The 23814-nt window shown below is 43.0% G+C and overlaps 1 protein-coding gene across 1 annotated transcript; it reads right to left on the reverse strand.

Annotated features, from left to right (window-relative positions):
* Nucleotides 1-700: 700 nt before the first annotated feature.
* Nucleotides 701-16522, reverse strand: LOC132009623 (zinc finger protein 699). The gene is made up of 6 exons (XM_059387655.1): nt 16097-16522; nt 13403-13491; nt 12218-12344; nt 8092-8218; nt 7412-7618; nt 701-7057 (listed from the first exon to the last, which is right to left on the reverse strand). Exons 2-6 carry the CDS (start codon nt 13448-13450, stop codon nt 5599-5601), a joined length of 1968 nt encoding a protein of 655 aa, XP_059243638.1. The 5' UTR covers nt 13451-13491; nt 16097-16522; the 3' UTR covers nt 701-5598.
* Between the last annotated feature and the right edge of the window lie 7292 nt (nt 16523-23814).

Genomic DNA, 23814 nt, shown 5'->3' on the forward strand with positions numbered 1-23814 from the left:
TATTTGTGGAGCATAACAAATAGCATGGAGGACATGGGGAGTTAGAGAGGAGACGGGAGTTGGGAATTGGAAGGGGAGGTGAACCACGAGAGACTATGGACTCTAAAAAACAATCTGAGGGGTTTGAATTGGTGGGTGGGTGGGAGGTTGGGGTACCAAGTGGTGGGTATTATATAGGGCACAGATTGCATGGAGCACTAGGTGTGGTGAAAAAAATAATGAATACTGTTATGCTGAAAATAAATAAAAAATAAATTTTAAAAAAAGAATTATAGGATATTATCAACAAAATTTATGCCAACACGTTTGAAAAGTTATGGAATGGACAGGCACAATTTAGCAAAACCAATGCAAGAACAAATTAAAAAACTGACTAATCTTTTGTCTCCTTATATTTGGTGTAACTCACCAACGAAACTATCTTACAAAAGATTTCTGGGGAGAAAACCCAGAAGACAGATTCACTGGTGAACTATTCCAAACAGATAAGCACTAACTGGTTTAAATTTTATATAAAGTCTTCCAGAACAGTTTCCAACTGCTTTTATGCTTTTATGGGGCCACATAAATTTTACATAGAACACAGACAAGTACTTTAAAGGAAATTATAAGACAAACCTCTAATTAACAGACACAAAAATAATTTTTTTTATGTTGTATACTGAATCTAGCAAAATGAGAAAGCTAATAAGCCAATATCTACCATGTCCAAGTGTAGTTTATTCCAGGAAGACGAGGTTTACCATCTAAAAATCAAGGAATGTAGTTATTCACGTTAACAAACTGAAGGATTTTTTAAGACAATGACACACACAGAGAAGGCACTGGATAAAATATTCACTCACAATAAAAAAAAAAAACCTTGGCAAATTGAGAATAAAACAATTCTTTTCATTATTAAAAGTAATCTATGAAAAACTTGCAGCTATTATTATATTTATGAAATATGGAACATTTTCCCCTAAGACCAGGAACAGGGCAAAGATGTTCATATTCGTCATTTTTATTAATCACTGTAAACGAGTGAGGCAAAAAAAGTAAAAGATAAAATTTAGAAATCAAGTAAGACTTTCTTTTTTGTTATCAACAGAATTGTACACAGAAAATCCAAAATAATCCACGAACTATTTGAATATAATTCAAGTATAATAATTTAATTTATAAACGTCACTGGGTAAAAAGATCAATGTACAAAAAGACATTGTAATTCATGCTAGCTGAAAAATCAAAAAGGAAATAAATAAAAATATTTACAGAGCAAAACATACCACATACCTAGAAATAAATTAAAGAGATTCAAGACCTCTATAATTAAGCTAAAAAACACTGTTAAGACAAATTAAAGACAACCCAGGTAAAAGGATGATTACATTACATTTAATTGGAAGACTCAATATTGTAAAGATGTCAATTTCATTCAGGTTATGGCATCAAGTCAATGCAATTCCCAGCATACTCTCAGCTTACCTATGAAAACTGATAAGGAAATTCTAAAAATAATATAGAAACAAATGAGGAATAGAGAAGGCAAGATAATCTTAAAGAATAAAAATACTAGGGGCGCCCGGGTGGCTCAGTGGGTTAAGGCTCTGCCTTCAGCTCAGGTCATGATTCCAGGGTCCTGGGATCAAGACCTGCATTGGGCTCTCTGCTCGGCAGGGAGCCTGCTTCCCTTCCTCTCTCTCTGCCTGCCTCTCTGCCTACTTGTGATCTCTATCTGTCAAATAAATAAATAATTTTTCTTAAGTGCTGTTAAGTCTCTCACAACCAGATTTCTAAATGTACCGCAAAGCAACATAAGGGTTGAGAAGCCATCTTTAGCATTCTAAAAATACATTAACAGATGGCATCTGACCTGTCTCAGGGCCTGCTGAGTTACCAGACTTCAGTTCCCTCCTGTTGCTAAGACCCCAGTAAAGCACAACAAGCTAGCTCACAGTATTACCCCACTTGCCCACTGGGGCCTCCTCCCCTCGCCATATATCACAATGGTCAGGACTCTGATTGGGTTGGTGCAAACTCTACTCTGGTTTCGGGATGAGCACTCCAGCCAGTCCTGAACAAATCAGAGTATTACATTCCTCTGGCCACAGTGATTCGATAACAAGTGAGCCAATGAGATTCTATTATAATGATCACATTGGAGTTGCTCTTTTCTCCCTGAGACTTCAACCTAGAGAAAAAGCAGCCTGGATCTTCTGGGACCCACAACAGAAACAGCCTGCCACGAAGAACAGCTAAATGCAAGAAGATGCACAGCCAAGACACGGACACAGAACTCCTCCAGGTAAGAGCTTTTTAGCCCCAGGAGCCCAGGCATCCCTGAAACTAGTTGTACCCAAGGACTTATCAAAAATCAAACCAATAAATTCCCTTTATAATTCACACCAAAGAGAAGAGTGAAAAGACAAGCCAGAGCCAGGGAAAAGTAATCTGCAATGTATGTATGTATAATACACGTAAGTTATGAATATATATGATATATAACACATGGTTTTATAAATGTACGTGTATGTAACTAGACACAGAAATATACATACATACAATAAAGGACAAGTAAGTAGAAGGAAATCCTTCACATAAAATAAAAACCAAAAATGAGTGAAATGCTTCAACAGGGTGCCCTCATAAAAGATACCAAACAGGGGCACCTGGATGGCTCAGTCAGTTAAGCCACTGCCTTTGGCTCAGGTCACAACCTCAGAGTCCTGGGATGGAGCCCCACCTGGGGAAATCCCCCCTCAGGGGGGAGCCTGCTACTCCTTCTCCCTCTGCTCCTCCCGCCTGCCTGTGCTTGCTTTCTCTCAATTGAATAAATAAAATCTTAAAAAAAAAAAAAAAAAAATTTTAAAGATATCCAAATAGCCAGGACGCCTGGGTGGCTCAGTTGGTTGGACAACTGCCTTCGGCTCAGGTCATGATCTCAGAGTCCCGGGATCGAGTCCCGCATCAGGCTCCCAGCTCCATGGGGAGTCTGCTTCTCTCTCTGCCCTTCTCCTCACTCATGCTCTCTCTCCCTGTCTCTCTCTCAAATAAATAAATAAATAAAATCTTAAAAAAAAAAAAAAAGATATCCAAATAGCCAATAAGCACATACAAAGTATTTACCATCACTACATGTCAGGTAACTGCAAACTAAAACCAAAGCAGGATATTACCTTGTCCTCTGCTGGATGCCTAAGATTAGAAAGGGCTGTCCAACTAGGTGGAATGACTGGAATTTGCATGCATTGCTTTTAGGAGAATAGATGGAAGCCACCTTTTCAAAAAACGGGAATACCTATTGAAACTAACGCTACAGCCAACCCTATGAGCCAGGGATCTCATTCCTACAAACAAAACATACACGAAGAGAAGTAAGTGTAAACCAGCAAAAAGAGCAATTAAGGAGAAAGAAAACTATCACATGTCTCCCTGATATGAGGAAGTGGAGATGCAACGTGACGGGGTTTGGGGGTAGGAAGGAAGGGAGACAAACCATAAGAGACTCAATCTCACAGGGCAAACTGAGGGTTGCCAGGGTGAGGGGGGTAGAAAGAGGGAGGTGGGATTATGGACATTGGGGAGGGTATGGGCTATGGTGAGTGCTGTGAAGTGTGTAAACCTGGTTGATTCACAGACCGGTACCCCTGGGGCTAATAATACATTATATGTTTATTTTAAAAAATTTTAAAATTTAAGTATTAAAAAAAAGAGCAATTAAAAGGCTAACCAGACATCATGCTGAGAAAAGAAGCCAAACACATAATTGTACGCATTGTGTTTAAGCACTCAGATAAAGACCAAGAGGATCAAAAAGAAACAAACCTAATAAACTGAATAAAAGTCAAACTGTGGTTCCTCTGTGGGACAATTATTGAGAAGTCAGATAAATAAGCTTTCTTGAATCCTGGGAACCTCTGTTTATCACGGTATGTACGTAAGTGAAATTCCATCAAGCTATACACTGAAGATTAGCACATGTCGCGCATATTAGTGTATTTTTGCTTTACTGAAACAGCAGAAAATGATAAGGGATAAAGGGGAAATATGATGGGAAGGGGAAAGTGCAGCTAGATGTACTGAAGAAACACAAACCAATCAGCTCTCATCTTTCTCAAATAAAAGAGCAGAAAAATCTGTTGGAAGATGTCAAATGTAAATCTTCCTCCACTAAAACAGGATGATGCCCTGGTATCTAATTTTCCTTACTGTCCACAGCCCTTCTTGCCTGAGATGCCAGAGGAGTTGCAGAGATGTCTGTGCCCTGCAGCAAAAAGACGTGATGGGCTTGCAGGACACAGATTAGCAATCCTGCTCTGAATTCGGGCCCCTCTATAGAGCCAGCTGACATGCCAGAGGGGCTGTCCTATCAGCAAAATGACAATGCCGGAACTTGCCAGAGAACCTAAGAAGCTGTGTATGACCGTGACAGGGGAACTTACAGAGAGGTCTACGGAGCTGCTGCCTCTGACGTTACTGAGGTTAAAGCATTTAATGTTCTGTTTCAAGCCAGTATTGACTGGTGAAAATGAGCTGGATGTAGAAGCCCACCAGGCCCCTATGTGTGTCTCCATCTTGTGGCCCCACTAAATGAAGGATAATAGCTTCTTCCCACTGCCTTCCAATTCTCATGCAAACTCTCTGTTTCAGACAGCCGTAACCCGGGACTGGACAGGAAACGATTCTGAGAAATGGAGTCCTAACCAGGTCCAAACTAACATACACAAGCCAGCTCAATCAACTTTACTTCTAGCTTTCTTGTCACAAGGTCCGTTTTTAAACTCAAAATATTGGGTCCAATTCCCAGCCACTAATGAGGACAAAGAACAAAATACAAAAACAACGTATTAGATACGACTCTCTGTTGAGATCTTTGCACTTATTAATTTCTGTTGAAATAACTTATTAGACAGAAAAAGGTTTTAATAGTAAAAACTGATAATCTCAAAAACTTTAGGTTCTTCTACTTAAAAAAAAAAAGAGAGAGAGAGAGAAAATATATTGGGTAGGCAATTTCCAGTAATCTCCCATACTAGATCAAAATGAAATTACCAATTACAAGAAAAAAAAAATCACAAAAGAAATTACAAATACCAAAGCGTTGATACCATTATGACTGCACACCCGGCAAACAATGAGCCTTAATTAGATATTAATTTTTTTAAAAAAAACACCCCTGCCTGATGAAAAACACCTTAAACCCCCTATGGGTCCAAAAGATTCTGTAACATAAAGAACATTTACATCTCGGCTGAAATAAAGGTACCTGTAATAAAATGTGGTTAGAACTAAAAAGGTATTAGAGGAAAATTTATCATCTGAAATAATTCATATCAGAAAACAGAAACTAACTATCAATGAGCCAGCAGTCCACTTTACAAGTGAGGTCCTGATCTGTGCTGCTCTTGTGAATTTTCTTATACACCGGAAGTGACATTCACAAAGGCATTCCCACAGGGCGTACGGACCCGGGTTTCTCTCAGCTCTGAGTTCTCAAGTCGTCAAACAGAGAAGCAACACTTTTTTGCTTTCTTACATTCACGGTGCATCTCCACAACGTTCCAGCTATGCTGCGAGGTGAAAACGCCTTGCAGACATTCCCACATTTCTTACCATTTACACATTTTCCCTAGTGTGAGTTTTCACATGTCTTCGAAAGTAGGCAGGACACACGAAGGCTTTCCCGCATTCCTTACATTCATATGGTTTCTCTCCAGTGTGGCTTCTTACATGTCTTCGAAAGGATGAGGGACAACTGAAGGCCTTCCCACATTCCAGACATTCGAAGGGTTTCTCCCCCGTGTGCATCCTTGCATGGACAGTAAGGTACGAAGAATGGCGAAAGGCTTTCCCGCATTCCTTACATTCATATGGTTTCTCCCCAGTATGTGTTCTCATGTGGATCCTCAGAGCTGAGGGGTAAATAAAGGCTTTGCCACATTTCTTACATTCATAAGGTTTCTCTCCAGTGTGAGTTCGTATATGAACTGTCAGGTGGGAAGAACTAATAAAGGCTTTCCCACATTCTTTACACTCGTAAGGCTTCTCTCCAGTGTGAGTTCTCAAGTGTTCGGTGAGGGACGAGGAACGGCTGAAGGCCTTCCCACATTCCTTACATTCATATTGTATCTTCCCAGTGTGATCTCTCACGTGTGCTCTGAAGGATGAGGGACAACTAAAGGCTTTTCCACATTCCTTACATTCATAGGGTTTCTCCCTACTTTGATTTTTCACGTGTGTATTAAGGGAAGTGGGAAGATAGAAGGCTTTTCCACATTCCAGACATTCATAGGGTTTCTCTCCAGTGTGTTTTCTCATATGGATACTTAAGGAGGAGGGACAGTTGTAGGCTTTCCCACAGTCCTTACATTTATAGGGTTTCTCGCCTGTGTGTGTTCTGACATGGACAGTGAGTTTGGAGGATTCGCTGAAGGCCTTCCCACACTCTTTACACTCGTAAGGCTTCTCTCCAGTGTGAATTCGTATATGTATTATGAGGTGAGAGGAAGAACTAAAGGCTTTCCCACAGTCCTTACATTCATATGGCTTGTCTCCGCTGTGAATTCTTTTATGTTTGGAGAGTGAGGAGGAACAACTAAACGCCTTCCCACATTCCCTACATTCATAAGGCTTATCTCCACTGTGAATCCTTTTGTGTTCCGTCAGGGATGAAGAACAGCTAAAGGTTTTTCCACATTCCTTACATTCGAAGTTCATCTTTCCAGTGTGAATCTTCATATGTGCCCTAAAGAAGGAAGAACAACTGAAGGCTTTTGTACAGTCTTTACATTCATAGGGTTTCCCTTCGGTGGGATTTGTCACATGCTTCTTAAAACAAGCAAGAAAATGGAAAGCTTTCCCACATTCTTTACACTGATAGGGTTTGCTTCCAGTGTGAGACCTGATGTGATTCTTAAGGGACAAATGATCCGTGAAGGCCTTTTTACACTCATGGCATTCATAGGACTTTACTTCAGTAGTTCTCTTGAGTACATTCAGATGTGAAATTTGGACCAAGGCTTGTCCACACCGATTCTCTTCACTGCATTCATAGATGTTCTCCACAACTGGACTTCTTTTAAAAATAAAAGCACATTATTAGTAATAAATAAACTTTTATCATTTTCAGTGACTAGGTACATTTTCTGCCCTGTCAACTTACAAGTTCAAAGTTCTCACAGAAGGGTCTACGATACCCAATATTACCACTGAGGTTTTCTTGATGTACAATTTTTCTGATAATTGCTTACAACTGAACTCTGTGTCAAACATTGAAGATTGCAATGTCTTTTGGGGAAAAAAAATCTTGAAAAAATTCTTTATGAAATCACAATTTTGGAACAAATTCTAGATAAACATTTTTTAAGTTTTATGACATTTTAAGATTCTCTCCTGAGGCATTACTTTTTCTTTTATGAATGGCACTCACCTCAAATGTCTCTCATGGTTTTTGTTCTGATAACAAACACCCTGGTATTCCCAGTTTTTGTGTAAAATGGATGAGTGAGAATCATTCCTTTTGAATCTCACTATTTTCTGTTCATTGGATATTTCCTGTCCATAAATATCTTGTGGAGCTACTGATTCACTGGTTTTAAGCTGAATCTCAAAACCTGAAACAAAAAAGTACAGGTACCTATAAGCAAGGCACTTCTGGCAATGTGGCTGTTTCAGGACTTTGGTAATATACAGAAGGGTCAAAACAGTAAGCAAGAAATTATTCCATGGAGACTGAGACTGACAGTAGCACAAATAAGGTACTATTAGGAAAACAAGGGGGACTTGGCTGGCTCAGTTGGAAAAGCATGCAACTCTTGATCTTGGGGCCATGAGCTTGAACCCTACGTGGGGTATAGAGACTGCTTCAATAAATAAAACTTAAAAAGGAAAACAAAATGAAAAGGAACCAGTTCCTTCCTAAAGTGCATATGACCAAATACTAACTTACAAGAAGAAATACGGGCAGTATTTCAGGAACAAGGGAAGGGTGAGAATACCGATAAAAGTCAAAATAGTAATCCAAGATAGCTGGAAGACCAGACTCCTCAAACAAAACAAAAGTTTTGCTTTGCTTTTATTTGATTTTTCCAAACCTAATATTCCCCCAACCAGGATAGTTTTTCCCAAGGACCCTTGCCTTCCTGGTGCTCCCCCTGGACAGGTCCTCCTTCCACTGTCTCCAGGTCCTCCTCCTGTTTCCACTGGGAGATCAGATATGGTGTGTGCAGTGGATACCCTGTTAACACAGAAAGGCGCATCATGAGGAAAAACAATGATGATCCATAAACACTTCCATGAGACAGGGTCAAAATTTTGCTCTCCTGATACTGTAACGATGGGAAAGAGCAAACTGAATTTCTACAAAATGTGAAAAGTTTTTTTTTAACCAGGGGCAGGGTGGGGGAGTAGACAATGACAAAGACAATGACACAACCTCTGATTTCTAGAACTGATGTGACATTCATTATCTAAACTTTAATATTAGAAGCTCATGTGATACAGCCAGGCCATTCTGTTCTCCTGTTGCACATTAGTAATCTCAGAATACCAACCTTAAACAAGATTACTCTGAACATGATAATTTTTTTTTAAGATTTTATTTGACAGAGAGAGATACAGCGAGAGAGGGAACACAAGCGGGGGGAGTGGGAGAGGGAGAAGCAGGCTTCCCGCTGAGCAGGAAGCCCGATGTGGGGCTTGATCCCAGGACCCTGGGATCATGACCTGAGCAAAAGACAGATGCTTAACTACTAGGCCACCCAGGCGCCCCTAGACCATGATAAAATTAAACAAATTAAGGCCACTACATAATTTAATCTAAGGATGACTCACCCAGTCACTGTGCCCCCGACGAAATACTTAATAATAAAATGTCTACCTTGGGGCGCCTGGGTGGCTCAGTGGGTTAAGCCACTGCCTTCGGCTCGGGTCATGATCCCAGGGTCCTGGGATCGAGTCCCACATCGGGCTCTCTGCTCAGCGGGGAGCCTGCTTCCTCCTTTCTCTCTCTGCCTGCCTCTCTGCCTACTTGTGATCTCTCTCTGTCAAATAAATAAATAAATTCTTTAAAAAAAAAAAATGTCTACCTCTTTGGGCAGCATCCAACCTAAAGTGACCCCCTGTGGACTGGGTTAGCAGTGTCCCTTGAAAAGTTATGGCCAAAGAGAGCCATGAAACAGAATAGAGAGGCAGAAATAGACCTACATATGGTCAGCTGATATATGACAAAGGAGCAAAGGCAATATGTGGAGAAGATAGTCTTTCCAAAAGAGACTGAAACAAGCCATCAACATGAAAGAAAATGAATCTAGAGGGACGCCTGGGTGGCTCAGTTGGTTAAGCAGCTGCCTTCGGCTCAGGTCATGATCCCAGGGTCCTGGGATCGAGTCCCACATCGGGCTCCTTGCTCGGCAGGGAGCCTGCTTCTCCCTCTGCCTCTGCCTGCCTCTTTGTCTGCCTGTGCTCGCTCTCTCTCCCTCTGTCTCTGGCAAATAAATAAATAAAATCTTTAAAAAAAAAAAAAATGAATCTAGACACAGACTTTTACATTCTTCACAAAATCAACTCAAAATGGGGACAGCTGGGTGGCTCAGTAGGTTAAGCATCTGCCTTCGGCTCAGGTCATGATCCTGGGGTCCTGGGATCGAGCCCCACATCGGGTTCCTTGCTCAGCGGGGAGCCTGTTCTCCCTCTACCTGTGGCACCCCCTGCTTGCACACGCGCTCTCTCTGACATAAAAATAAAATCTTAAAAAAAAAAAACTCAAAATGGATCAAAGAGCTAAATAAAAATGCAAAATTTTGAAACTCCTCAAAGAAAATATCATATGAAAAGATATCCGAACATATCATCAGGAAAATACAAATTAAAACAATGAGAAACCGCCACACCTTAGATCACCTATGAGAACAGCTAAAATTCAGAACACCGACAGCAACAAATGCTGGCAAGACTGTGAACAGGAGCTCTCATTCACTGCTGCGGGGAATGTGAGATGGTCCAGCACTTGGGGAGATAGTCTGGCAGCTTCTTACAAAACTAATCTTACCATATGATCAGCAATCACTCTCCTTGGAATTTACCCAAAGGAGCTGAAAACACGTCCACACAAAAACCTGCACACGCATGTTTACTGCAGCTTTATTCACAGCTGCCCAAACTTAGAAACAATTAAGATGTCCTTCAGAGGGTGAAGGAATAAAACTGCGTTACACCCAGACAATAAAATATTATTCAGAACCAGAAAGAAAAGAATTATCAAGCCATGAAAAGACATGAAAGAAGCATAAATGCACATTACTAAGTGAAAGAAGCCACTGAAAAAAAAAATCTATATAGTATATGATTCCAACTACAAGACATTCTTAAAAAAAAGCCAAAACTGGGACGCCTGGGTGGCTCAGTGGGTTAAGCCGCTGCCTTCGGCTCGGGTCATGATCTCAGGGTCCTGGGATCCAGTCCCGCATTGGGCTCTCTGCTCAGCGGGGAGCCTTCTTCCTCCTCTCTCTCTGCCTTCCTCTCTGCCTACTTGTGATCTCTCTCTGTCAAATAAATAAATAAAATCTTTAAAAAAAAAAAAAAAAAAGCCAAAACTATGGAAAGAGTAAAAAGATTGGTGGTTGCCACAGGTTAGTGGGGAAGGAGATGAACTGACAAGGCAAAGAGGACTTTTAGGGCCGTGGAAGTACTTTGTATGATACTCTAACGATGAATATGTACCATTACATCTTTGTCCAAAGCACAGAATGTATTCTGTGTTGAATGATGGACTCAGGGTGATGATGATGATGTGTCAGCTCCAGCTCATCAACTGTAACAAATGCACCACTCTGGCAGGAGATGTGGATAGTGGAAGAGGCTATACCTGGATGGGAGCAGGGTGTACAGAAGTCCCTGTTATCTACCACTCACTTCTGCTCGGAATCTACAACTGCTCTAAAAAAAGTAAGTGTATTGAAATAAAATAGCCTGTTCCTTCTTGAAACCTCAGAATGTTATTTTATTTGGAAATAATGTATCTTATCTAGAAATATGTAGCTATAATCAAGTAAAGATGGAGTTATACTGGATTAGGGTCAGTCTTAAATCCACTGAGCAGTGTCCTTTAAAGGAAAGGCATAGAGACAGAGGAAGAGGGCCATGTGAAGATAAAGGCAGAGATTAGAATGATCCAGCTACACAGGGTGCCTGGCTGGCTCATTCAACTCATGATCTCCTGCATGAGCTGCTCATTCAGCTCATGCAACTCCTGATCTCAGGACGGTGGATTCCAGCCCCACGTTGGGTGTAGAGATCACTTAAAAATAAAATCTTAAAAAAAAAAAAAAGAAAGAAAAAGGTATCACTGCAAACCAAGAAATGCCAACAACTGCTGGCAACCACCAGAAACTAGGGAGAGACCAGGAGAGACTTCTGCCATAGAGCCTTCAAAAGGAGCATGGCCCTATTGACACCCAGATTTTGTACTTCCAGTAGCCAGAAATGTGAAAGAGTAAGTTTCTGCTGTTTTTAGCCACAGTTTAGGGTACTTTGTTATGAAAGGCCTAGGAAACCAATACAGCCTGCTTCCAAGACCCATCTCCAAAGCACTCACCCAAAGTACAAACCCAATAATATGTACTTTTTAGCACCTTCATTCTGAAACATACCGCAGCTCCCCATGTCATGTGTTCTCTCTCTCTGCACTAAGTAATGACCCCTCTTGTTTACAGGTATCTTTCTGAGTAAAGAGCATTGATGTCAGTAAAATTCTCATAAGGACCCAAACCACAAACCTCCCTAAGGCCCAAAGTGACCCCTGAAGTCTGTGCCCACACTTCTAACACTTAATAACCCTCAAGACTTTTAGCCACAAGAAAAATAAAGACAGGGACGCCTGGGTGGCTCAGTCAGTCAGGCATCCGCCTTCGGCTCAGGTCATGATCCCAGGGTCCTGAGATCGAGTCCCACATCTGGCTCCCAGCTCAGCAGGGAGTCGGCTGCTCTCCCTGCTTGTGCTCACTCGCTTTCTCTCTCTTTGACAAATAAGTAAATAAAATCTTAAGAAAAGAAAAGAAAAAGAAAAAGGCAGTTCACTATACACGTTTATGTCTAAGTGTCTAAGTTCTTTGGGGCCTGTGACAATGTCGGTCTTATTTACCAATTCGTTCCAATTCCTCAGCCTAACTCCTGGAACAAGATCAATTAGTGAAATTATTTTCTAAACAACTAAATGAAGGAATGTTGCCATTCTTACCTAGTGAGGCCAGGTTCTGAAAGTTTTCCAGCATCACATCTCTGTAGAGGCTCCTCTGAGCCAGATCCAGCAGAGCCCATTCCTCCTGGGTGAAGTCCACAGCCACATCCTCAAAGACCACCGAGTCCTAAAACATCCCAAATATATCCGTTCAGAAAGGTGCCTATTCTCCCCACATGTGCAAGAAGACTGATGAGGCTGCTAACACTAGGGAACTGAGAATCAATTCATAGGAAGTTCTGAAGATTTTATGGTCTCCCAACATCTACCCTAGAGTTCAGACATCTGATCTTTCTCTTTCTATTCATTACATCCTTCCTAACTGACCCCATCCTGTCTCATGGATCTAACCACACTTCTAAAACACCAAGTTTATCTCTCACACGGTTTGATGGTGACCAATTCCAGTCTTATAATGATCCAAGACAGTCCAGAGCCAATAGCAGAAATGACAGAAATGCTCTAGAGGTGAAATAATTTCCACACTGACACAAACAATTTCACCTGCTTCCTTCTTTCCCACCACAGCAATCAGCACAACATAAAAGACTGTGCCAACTACAAGTGAGATTTAAATGCATAAAAATACACTGAGGGGGGCACCTGGGTGGCTCAGTGGGTTAAAGCCTCTGCCTTCGGCTCAGGTCATGATCCCAGGGTCCTGGGATCGAGCCCTACATCGGGCTCTCTGCTCAGCAGGAAGCCTGCTTCCTCCTCTCTCTCTGCCTGCCTCTCTGCCTACTTGTGATCTCTGTCAAATAAATAAATAAAATCTTAAAAAAAAAAAAATACACTGAGGAACAGGGAGCATTCCCCTTCCCACAAACCTGAGGCCCAGGAGCCTTGCAAAAATACAACTTGCAACTCAGGCCCACAGTTGGCTTGTACTCTAGGCCAGGGGTCAGCGAACTACAGCATATGGGCTAAATCCAGCCTACTACTTGCTTGTGTAAGTGAAGTTTTATTGGAACACAATAAAACATTTGTTTATGTACTGCCTGTGGCTGCTTTCAAACTAAATTCACGGTTTAATTGCAACAGAAACTCTAGAACCTTCAATGTCTAAGATACTTACAATGTGGCCCCATAGAGAAATAGATTGCTGACCACTGCTTTAAACAATTAGGAGGTCAAGGACTTGGTGGGATGGAAAATGCTTTTGGAGAATCATTAGCTTCTACCTACCTGTGTCATATTTTTCTGTAACTCAGCAGCCCTTTTTTCTTCTTCCATGTTCCCTTCATGAAGAAAGTCAGAGCACTGAGAGGTTAGAGCTAAAGCAGGAGAAAGAAAACACGAGAATCCAGGTCTCCCCACAATTTCCAAAACTCATGAGCCTGGATGCTACAGCACATCCATTATGAGGGGCCGCTTCCCTCAAAACACACACCCACACACACACACGTATAAAGCATATGCCCAAGACACCCAACCAAATACACACACTGATCTTTTAAGGAGGTGGAATAATCTTACCTCCACTAGAGCTTTAAAAAAAAAAAAAAATTGCTGGGGTCCCTGATAATTTAAAAAGGTTAAAAATGGCTAAAAGTCCCATGTTCTAACTTAACTGAAATCTAAAAAAGTTGAGCTGTCAGTTTTCCCATGATAATGGAAAACAAAAAACAGCAGACAATGCCTGCCACCATAAAAATACACAGTGTCAAATCCCAAAAGGCACTTATAGCTGTGACGTCTGATGGCTCCACTCCCAGTATTTCTTACTTCTGCACCACTGGCAGGCTAACAGGAATTACTGCTCAGACCCTGACCACTGACCCCTTCATGGGCTGCAGGGCCTCTGAAACTTGATTTTTGCGAAAAAGCACCAATGTACTAAACTCCACATGTAGGAGGCAGAGAAGACTGCCAAGCTGTGACTCTCCTGCTAAACTGTGCCTACACAGTACAGAAAAGCAGAGCAAAACACCATAAGTGAAGTTAGTAACATGTCATCTCCGACAGCGGCATGTGCAGCTCTAGTACATAAATTTAAAATAACAAAAACACAACAATTTTTCCCAGGCAGTGGATCTAGTAGGACATTCTTTTAAAAGACTTTATTTATTTATTTGTCAGAGAGAGAGAGCAAGCACAGGCAGGCAGAGGTAGAGGGAGAAGCAGGGTCCCAGCCGAGTAGGGAGCCCATCCTGGGCTCAATCCCAGGACCCTGGTATCATGACCCAAGCCAAAGGCAGCCGCTTAACTGACTGAGCCACCCAGGCGTCCCCCAGTAGTACATTTTAAAACCGATAAAAATCACAACATCCTTCACTAAATTAAAAAGGTGCCATTTGAGCAACTGTGATGTAAGAATGATCTTCAGAGAGCTTTTCTTTTAGAGAAGCTCTGCAAATCAGGTATTATTACAACCAGGTTATAGCTGAGAAATCTGAGAATCAATTAACCATAAACTCAAAGTTATCCAGTCAGAAAGCTGCTAAGGTGTATGTAACACAGGATGTATCACACAGATGGGTGTGTGAATGCAGGCCTGTCTGGCTTCAGAGCCTAAACTCCCAATGAGTCTATTTCTGAACATATACCCTACAGTTTATTTGTTAGTGAGGCCGTTATAACTAACATGATGAGAGTCTAGCCTAGAACTCTACTGTGCACTACGGAAAGTAGACAGATGAAGTATTCTATTTACATGTCTTATCTTGGGGCGCCTAGGTGGCTCAGGTGGTTAAGTGTCCAACTCTTGAATTCATCTCAGGTCATGATCTCAGGGTCGTGGGAACAAGCCCTGCATCAGGCTCTGTGCTCAGTGCAAAGTCTGTTTGTCCCTCTTCCTCTGGTCTCTCTCTCTCTCTCTCTCTGGAGAGAGATTAATTAATTAATTAATTAATTTTTCAAAAATCTTTAAAATAAATAAATAAATGTTTTATCTTCGAGCTCCTTTGACTAGGCTCTCTTTTTGGTCAAGGAAGCTTCCCTTAAGGCCTTTACCTCTTGCTCCTTTATTTCATATTTACTTAACTAATATTTACCCCAATCCCACTACATACAGTCACAGGGGATATAGCACAGAACAAAACATGAAGGACACGGATGTTATAATCATGAGAGGGAGCAGTAAATGAACAAGATGTAAAAGGTGTGGTATACGATACACAATAATGCAGTATATTACAGGGATAAAGAGGCACACACACATTCATTTTTAGCCAGTTAGGAATACTTTTGTGGCAGGGAAGCAGAAAATTAAAAGAAGTGTTTCAGATAACACTGGAAATCCACAGTTGGTGTGGTACATATATTCACGAATTTATGTGAATATCATCAACTCCCAGAGAAAATAAAATCAGTACGAGTCGGCTAATCATTAACTTAAGGATGTTAAAAGAACGGCATAAATGTCTAGGGAAATGAAAGTAGGACAAAATTAATATTAAAAAAAATAAAAAGAATCATAAAAATGAACAAGTGCTCACTTAACTGAGCCATCCAGGTGCCCCACAAACATTCCTATGTAAATGCTGAAATGATAGAATAATTCCCTCTGGGATCAGGAACAAGGCAAAGATGCAAGTTATATGCTATTCTAGTACTGACTGTCCACTAATGGACACTAGCAAACACACTAAATTAGTAAGAAAGCAAGGTACTGGAATAAAAGAGAAAACGCTGCAAATGACACATGATCTCATTCTCGGTGTGAAATTCAAAATAACCTACAGATAAATGATTAAAATTTATAGCTGCATTCGACTTTGAAGGGGGTTACAGAGATACTAAGTAATCAGTTCACGTTTATGTACCTGAATAAAATGTATCAAACTGATGCCCACAGGCAAGGGAAAATTCACGGATCAAAGATCTGCACCAGAAGGGGAGATGGGAACGGAGTGGAGGCAAACGTCACCCCGCGCTCACCGAACACGCCGAAATCCACTGACCAGCGTACAGACGAGGTGGAGGCGCTCGTCCCCGTGACCGAATGGCAGGGATGCTTTTACTTTCCGAAAAGACAGCAGAGGATGCTCTGGAAGGCCGACTACAGAGGAAGGTGGTTCGCTAACGCTAGCCTGCTGCCGACTCACCCCCGCTGCTAGACGCAGCCCACAGCTCCTGATTCAGTGAGTTTGGAACCAGCCGCGGCAGAGGGGGGGACCCCCGGTGCTGGGTTCCGGCTGAGGCAGGGGGCACGGCCAGAGCGGCCGTCCGCCCAGTGCCAACCTCTCCCCTTCCCAGAGGCCGGACCTGGGGCTGACCAGACCGAGTCCGGAAGGACGCGGCGAACCAGAGCAAAAAACTACCCCAGACGCGAGTGTGGCCCCGTGAAGCTATGGCCGCCAGCTCGCGCACGCGCAGGAGCGCACTTCTGCTTCCGGTTTCTGAGCCGCGCACAACGTGAGGGGCGGGGCCTAGTGAGCTGAGCTATAAGGATTGCGAGTCAGGGGGCGGGGCGGGGCGGGGCGGGGAGGGGCGGGGCAGAAGGCCGCGGGGGCAATGACGGGAGGAGGTTGCTGGCAGCCGCAAGTGCGAGAAAAATGCTAGTTTCTTCTTGCAGAGAGACGCGTTTGGGGCCTGAGGCTGGATCAGCGCAGGACTTGGGGTTGGACGGGGCTCCCAGGGGCCTCCGGTCAGTGGTGGGATTTGGTTGTTTAGGCTTGTGGGGCGGAGCTGGGGCGAGACAGCGCCTAGGGGCGTGGCTTAGTTGTGTGTTCCGGAGGGTAGGCTTTAGGGTGGGACCAGTGCGAGGGGCGGGACTTGGTTGAAAATTCTTGGGGAGTTAAGGTCTAGGGGGTGGCCATGGTGATTAGGGCTAGCGGCGGGTATAGGGTTAGGGCCTCCCATCCCAGCTCAGGAGTCAGAAAACCGGACACTCATCAGTTGCATTTATACGCTTCTCCACGATGTCGTACACAGGACACAATACTTAGAACTTTGAGCCTATACCAATTCCTAGGATCTCCCATTCATTTTGTCCTCTCATTAGGTCTTTAGTTTTCCTTTTCATTGTTTTATCGATTACTGCTCTTGCAGAGAAAGGCGATTGATGTAGGTCCCTTTACGTGGAAACCTTGCTCTCCTGTAATACTTGTCAGTCCGTTATGTTGACTTTCCATATAAATAACATTTTCTGTTCTTATTAACTCTTTAATTTTCTTCTTCTTGTTTGTGCAGGGCCTCTCAAATTGTCATAAAGTCGAAAAGAAATCAAGCATTCTTGTCTTTGTTAGTAATGATTATCAAGAATCCTAGGTAAGCTAGGTTGTGTTCTTTATCAAGTTAATGAAGTCCCTTTTAAAATCTGGCTTTATGAAGACGTTATACCAGTTTTTGATCAGTGTCATCAAATGTGTATGCATCTACTGAATTGGTAATGTAATTTTGCTCCTTTAACTCTCTTTATGATATCGTATCTGTATAAATATTTAATTCTGTATAACTCAATGAATCTATACCTTTTAAAAATTGGTTTCTCGATTTCCTAGCTTGCTTTTATAGAAGTCTTCACAAACACTAGAGTATAAAAGTATTTTCCTAATTTTCTTCCACATTTTATTATTTTTAAAACTTTTCAATCTTTACTCTTCCAGGAATGCATTTTGGCATGTAGTGTGAGGTGGACATTCGTTACACTAACAAGCACAGCTGTACTCTGTATATTGGCCCCTAGGTTTATTTCTTCACTATAGGCTAAGACTCATTAACTCAAAAGCCTGGGGCCAAACTCAAACTCAAACTTGTACATATCCAAAATGGCCTAAACAAGCACATTTTTAGCTATTCAGAGCCTTTCTGCTTTACATACTCTGTGAAACCATCTCCCAGCATCTACTGAACATTGGTAAAATAGAGACTTGTGATTAGAAGACACTGAGCTGCTGTGACCTGTCAGAGCACACTCCCTCCCAGATGCTGTTCTGCCTCAGGGGTTGCCTTGCTCTCTTCCCTTCTGGATGGTGGCTCCTGAGCCATAAGCCTTTGGATGGTCCCATGGCTGGGACTTTCCCTTTCATGCAACTCTGTCCAAGTGCCACCCTGTCAAAGGAAAAACGGCGGTGGATTTAAGGTGGTAAAACATTTTATTCAGTACTATTGCATCATGGAAAAAGAGACCTCCATATAGAACCAGGTTCAATTCCAAATATCCCATGGGCAAATGAGAATTTATAGCCAAGGGGCATGTTGGAAGTTGATGGATGGAAAATTAGTAAGGGGAAACATCAGAGATAAGAGGGGTTCCTGGATTCCTAAATCAACCTAACAGGACTCTTGCTGAAGGTAGGCCAGATGATTGGACATCCCCTAAGGGATGAGGAAACTGAGTAGATATCAAGGATGATCAGATATAGAGGATGGGAAATTCTGGCCTAACTGACTTGCTAAAATTAGACAATACAGAGAAGTCCAAAAGCCAAGATCTAGTGGCAGGGGAGTTCAGGAGATCCTGAGTAGAGTTTGGTGAAGAAGAGAATCTTTGTCAACCCAGTAAAGCTCATTGGATGTTACGGCTTCTTGTGGTCCTATCTTTTTCCTAAATCTGCCTCCAAATCTCTCAGATTCCCTACAGTAATCTGGTGATCAGGGTAGGACTGAGGTAATCAGGAAAGAGGTATAGGGACCACACTCAATAGGGCAATCAATCAGCAAAGCTATACTGGACAGCCTCAAGTGGTTGAAACTCTGAAACACCTCTGTTGTCTATTTGGTGTTGCTCTGTGCTGTTTTACTCTGTACAGTTTTTGTGATCTCCCACTATGTCTCATTAGCCTCACCAAGTGGTGGTACAGGTGAAGCAGGCAGGCTGGTCCAAGGACTTGGAAGAGGGTCCCTTGGTTCTTGGCTTCTCGAAGGACAGAAATCACACGCAAGCCAGAAAAAGTGAAAGCAGAGTTTACTGAGTAGTGTGAGTGACAGAAAATAACAAATGGAGTGTATGGGAGACTTGAAAAGGAAAAGTAAATGAGTCTTGTCCTTGGTTGGTTGGGGTTAGGGGTTGATATTGGAAAGGGGTCCAGAGTACATGTCTCTTGAGGGGACCAGGATGAGGTCCATTCAAAGGTAAGTGTCAGGTGAACAATAGGTATCATGGCAATAGGTAGGGGTATTGATGCCAGTATCAGCTGAGGCTTCTTCAAAACGAATGTCCTGGGTGCCTGGGTGGCTCAGTGGGTTAAGCCGCTGCCTTCTGCTCAGGTCATGATCTCAGAGTCCTGGGATCGAGTCCCGCATCGGGCTCTCTGCTCAGCAGGGAGCCTGCTTCCTCCTCTCTCTCTCTGCCTGCCTCTCTGCCTACTTGTGATCTCTCTCTGTCAAATAAATAAATAAAATATTTAAAAAAAAAAAAAAAAAAACGAATGTCCTGGAATGTGTTTGGGATCTGGCTCCGCTTAGGTGTGATCAGGTGTTTGGGGCCTAGGACAAAACTCAGAAAATGATCAACTTCCTTGCATCCCCTTTGAAGGAGGAGTATAGCTTTTATGACTTATTCAAAGGTAAAATATTGAACATGAGTAAATGGGGCCTAACAGCAAAATAGCAGAGATAGAACCAATCTAAAATGGAGTCAGGGGTGCCTGGGTGGCTCAGTTAGTTAAGTATCTGTCTTCTGCTCAGGTTATGATCCTAGAGTCCCAGGACTGAGCCCCTCACCAGGTTCCCCATTCAGTGGGGAGTCTGCATGTCTTTCTGCCCTTTGCCCCACTCATGCTCACTCTCTCTTTCTTTCTCTCAAATAAGTATATGGGTGCCTGGGTGGCTCAGTTGGTTAAGTGACTGCCTTCGGCTCAGGTCATGATCCTGGGGTCCTGGGATCAAGTCCCACATCGGGCTCCCAGCTCCATGGAGAGTCTGCTTCTCCCTCTGCCCTTCTCCCATCTCATGCTCTCTCTCGGTCTCTCTCTCTCTCAAATAAATAAAATCTTTTTTAAAAAATAAGTAAATATATACAATCTTTTTTAAATTTTTTTTATAAAAATAGGGGTGCCTAGGTGACTCAGTGGGTTAAAGCCTCTGCCTTTGATTCAGGTCATGATCCCAGGGTCCTGGAATGGAGCCCCACATGAAGTTCTCTGCTCAGCAGGGAGCCTGCTTTCCCACCCCACCCCTGCCTACTTGAGATCTGTCTGTCAAATAAATAAATAAATAATTTTTTTTAAAGATGCCTGAAGGAGATCACCAGTAGGCAGAGAGGCAGACAGCAGAGGGGGTTGGGAAGCAGGCTCCCTGCCAAGCAGAGAGCCCGATGCAGGGCTTGATTCCAGGACCCTGGGATCATGACCTGAGCCGAAGGCAGAGGCTTTAACCCACTGAGCCACCCAGGCACCCCCTAAATAAATAAAATAGTTTTTTTAATTTTTTAAATAATAAAATGGAGTCCCTCCAGCTTCCCTACCTCCTGGGTATTTCAGTGAACCTACACTACTGGAACTGACTTTTGTGGTTAGAGGTATAGCTGCCTGGGGAAAGAGGTCAGCCTGCCTGTCTAGTCCCCCACTAAGCAGCTACTGGGCCTTGTAGGAATTATGGGTCCAAATAGGAAAAGGGGAGGAGTATCCACCTCTGGACCAGGGGTGGCCTGCCCCTGACCCCATCATGAGCTATAGCAAGAAGAGGTCCCCATGCCCAGGCTGGTGTTTTGGGCTCCTCTGGGACAAGAGGATGTCCATGTCCCTGAGCATTGCTACAACAAGTTAATAAGCCCATAAGGCCAAGATGGCAGGTCTCCCAAGCACAACAAGCAGGCTTTAGCTGTCGTCCCCCCTCAGATCTGTTGTCAAGGATGGCATTCCAGTCCTTCCCCAGAAGAACATCGAGACCCCCAATTCTTGGGCCCAGCTAGCTAAAACATTACTTAAAATAGCTAAAGTCAAAGAAGTTTATATCCGAACCCTTCCCAGGGGCCCAACGAAGGTGGCTATTTTATTAGAGGAATGTTCTAGACCACAAGATGGGTATTGGGTCCTACTTAACTACAGCTTCTCACCAGGATGCCACCCAGAGGAGGAAAGAGCCCAGACTCTTGGGGGAGATGAGACATGACAGGGTACAGGATCCTGGGAGAAAAAGGACTGGTCCCTTTGCTGGAAAAAAAAAAAAAAAGTACAGTGTCACCACTGTAAGAACTGAGATGATTTATCCTCTGCTTTGCCATTGACCTTCCAAAAAGTAGTAAAAGACAAAAAAGGCAAAGGGGAAGGCAAAATAAATAAATAAATAAAGGAGGAGCTGACTCTTGGAGGATGAAATACACATCATCTCTATCTTTAAGGACCCAACCCAAGAAAGCAGTCCCTCTCCCCTACCCCAGGAAATGAATATCTGGGAGGAGGATTAACAATTATCAGCTTAACTAGTAAAATGGGCCCACTTTTGCTAAAAGATGATTCTGTCCTGGATATTCCTCCCAGACAGTCCCTTTTCCATTATTGGAATAGGACCTGCTGAGCAAACCTCATGAAACAAGCCAAGAACTTTTGCTATTGGTGGGCACCAGCCTTTCAGAATGACTTAATTTTCCACTATCAGTGGAGATGTCAGTATGCACCAGGAGCCATTGACAGAGGAAAGGCACTGAAGGAGTTTGGCCCATCCTCGCTGATTTAGTGAAAGAAGGGATACCAATTCCTGCCATTTCACCTTCCAGTTCCTGGTGCAGCCTGTGCTTAAAACCACTAAGCATAAATTAAGCTCACCATAGACTATAGTGAAACATGATTATTCCCTTCATTAGAGCTCCCCTACCTGATATCACTGCCTTAATTATTGACATTTGAGCCAAAGTTATAAATTTGGCTAATAATATGTTCTACTCAATAAAGGGGAGGAAGGCATCCTCACCCACTGCCCACATGCTGCGCTCTCTCACTTTTTTTTTTTTAAGATTTTATTTATTTGAGAGAGAAAGAGAGCATGAGCAGGGGTCCTACCTGGGGAGAGGGAGAATCAGACTCTCCGCTGAGCAGGGAAACTGATGTGGAGCTTGACCCCAAGACCCCAAGATCATGAGCTGAGTTGAAGGCAGATGCTTAACCAACTGAGCCACCCAGGCCCACCCATGCTGTGCTCTCTTAAAGGCACTGTGGAACAAACTTGGACTTGCTCCCAGTACCCAGGAAGTAGAATGAATCCCCTCAGACTAAATAGATAACGCCAGCCACAAATGACCATCAGCTTTAACCTGTGCTCTGTGACTTTGACTCTTCCCAGCAGCTGAAGAGCCCAATCTAGACAGCAGCTTAGCATATATTCTGCATTTCTCTTCTGAAGGGGCAGGGGGAAAAGCCCCTTATCTCATCAGAACCTAGGAGGCAATGAGAAATTGTCTTCTGACAGTTTCCCAGGGGAGGTGAGTGGGAGATGGCCTCATAGCTGCTCCTTCCAGACCTCCCATCCTCTCATGTTCTGGGAGAATCACAAGGCATTCAGCCAACATTCAGACTGGCCGCAAGTCAAGTCTTTGCCTGCATGGCCTATGTGGATAGATACAAAGTCTCAGAGTGCCACAGCAGTCATTTCTCTACAGTTCTGGCCCCTGATTTTTTATGTATCTAGCTAAGAATTCTTTTTAGATTTTTTTTTTTTTTGTGGTAGACAGAATAATGTCCCTGCCAAATATTTTCAAGTCCTAATCCCCAGAACCTGTGAGTGTATTACTTTGTATGCCAAAGGGGACTGTGCAGGTATGGCTAAATAAAGGTTCTTAAGATGGGGGGATTATTGAGGTGGGCCCAATGTAATCACAAGGATCTTTATAAGTGAAAGAGGGAGCAGTAGGGTCAGAGTCAGGAAGAAATGTGAGAATGGAAGCAGTGACCAGAGTGATTTATGGTCATGAGCCAAGGAATGGAGACAACCTCTAGAAGCTGGAAAGGCGAGGAAATGAATTCTCCCCTACAGTCTCCAGAAGAAACACAACCCTGTGGACACACTGAATTTGGCCCAGTGAGACCCATTTCAAATGCCTGACCTTCACAACTATGAGATAATAAATTTTTTTTAGGCTACTAAGTTTCTGGTAACTTGTTACAGCGACAATAGGAGGCTAACACAGATACTGTAATTAATTGTGTTCATAGGGGCTTATACCAAAATTGTTTTTTTTTTTTTAAAGATTGTATTTATGTATTTATTTGACAGAGAGTGAGCAGGAGGAGGGAGAGGGAGAGAGAATCTGAAGCAGACGCTGTCCTTTGCACAGAGCCCAATAAGAGGCTTGTTCCCAAGGTGGTGGGATCATGACCTGAGCCAAAAACCAAGAGTCAGACGCTTAACTGACTGAGCCCCCCAGGTGCTCTTGATTCTGTTCTTTTCGGGAACTTCAGACAACACCGACCAGGACCATGAGTCCAGTAGCATGATGAGGGCTACGTGGAGGATACACTTCAGCCAGGCTCCCCATGCAGAGCCAAGCCAATTAAATCATTAAACTGGGTGCAGTTGGCAGCTGCGCAATAAAGACTGTGATGCGTTCACGTATACACCACGATTTGAAAGCAAGTATTATTCAGTTAAGACGTGTAAGAGCACCAGGCTGGAGAGGAAAGTAAACCACTGGTTACCCAGCAGCCCGCGTCATCCCCGCTTCCCGCGAGGCCCCGCCCCTTGCCCTGTTCTCGGAGACCGGAAGAGCGCATGCGCAG

The sequence above is a fragment of the Mustela nigripes genome, chromosome 2 (genome assembly GCF_022355385.1).
Source record: "Mustela nigripes isolate SB6536 chromosome 2, MUSNIG.SB6536, whole genome shotgun sequence".
Taxonomy (NCBI): Eukaryota; Metazoa; Chordata; class Mammalia; order Carnivora; family Mustelidae; genus Mustela; species Mustela nigripes.

Coding starts and splice junctions, on each gene's coding strand:
- LOC132009623 (XM_059387655.1), bottom strand. CDS start 13,450: ATGGAAGAAGAAAAAAGGGCTGCTGAGTTACAGAAAAATATGACACAG. Junction 8,219..12,217: donor TCAGAACCTGGCCTCACTAG/GTAAGAATGGCA, acceptor CTGTGTTAACAG/GGTATCCACTGCACACACCA. Junction 7,058..7,411: donor AACCATGAGAGACATTTGAG/GTGAGTGCCATT, acceptor TATTTTTAAAAG/AAGTCCAGTTGTGGAGAACA.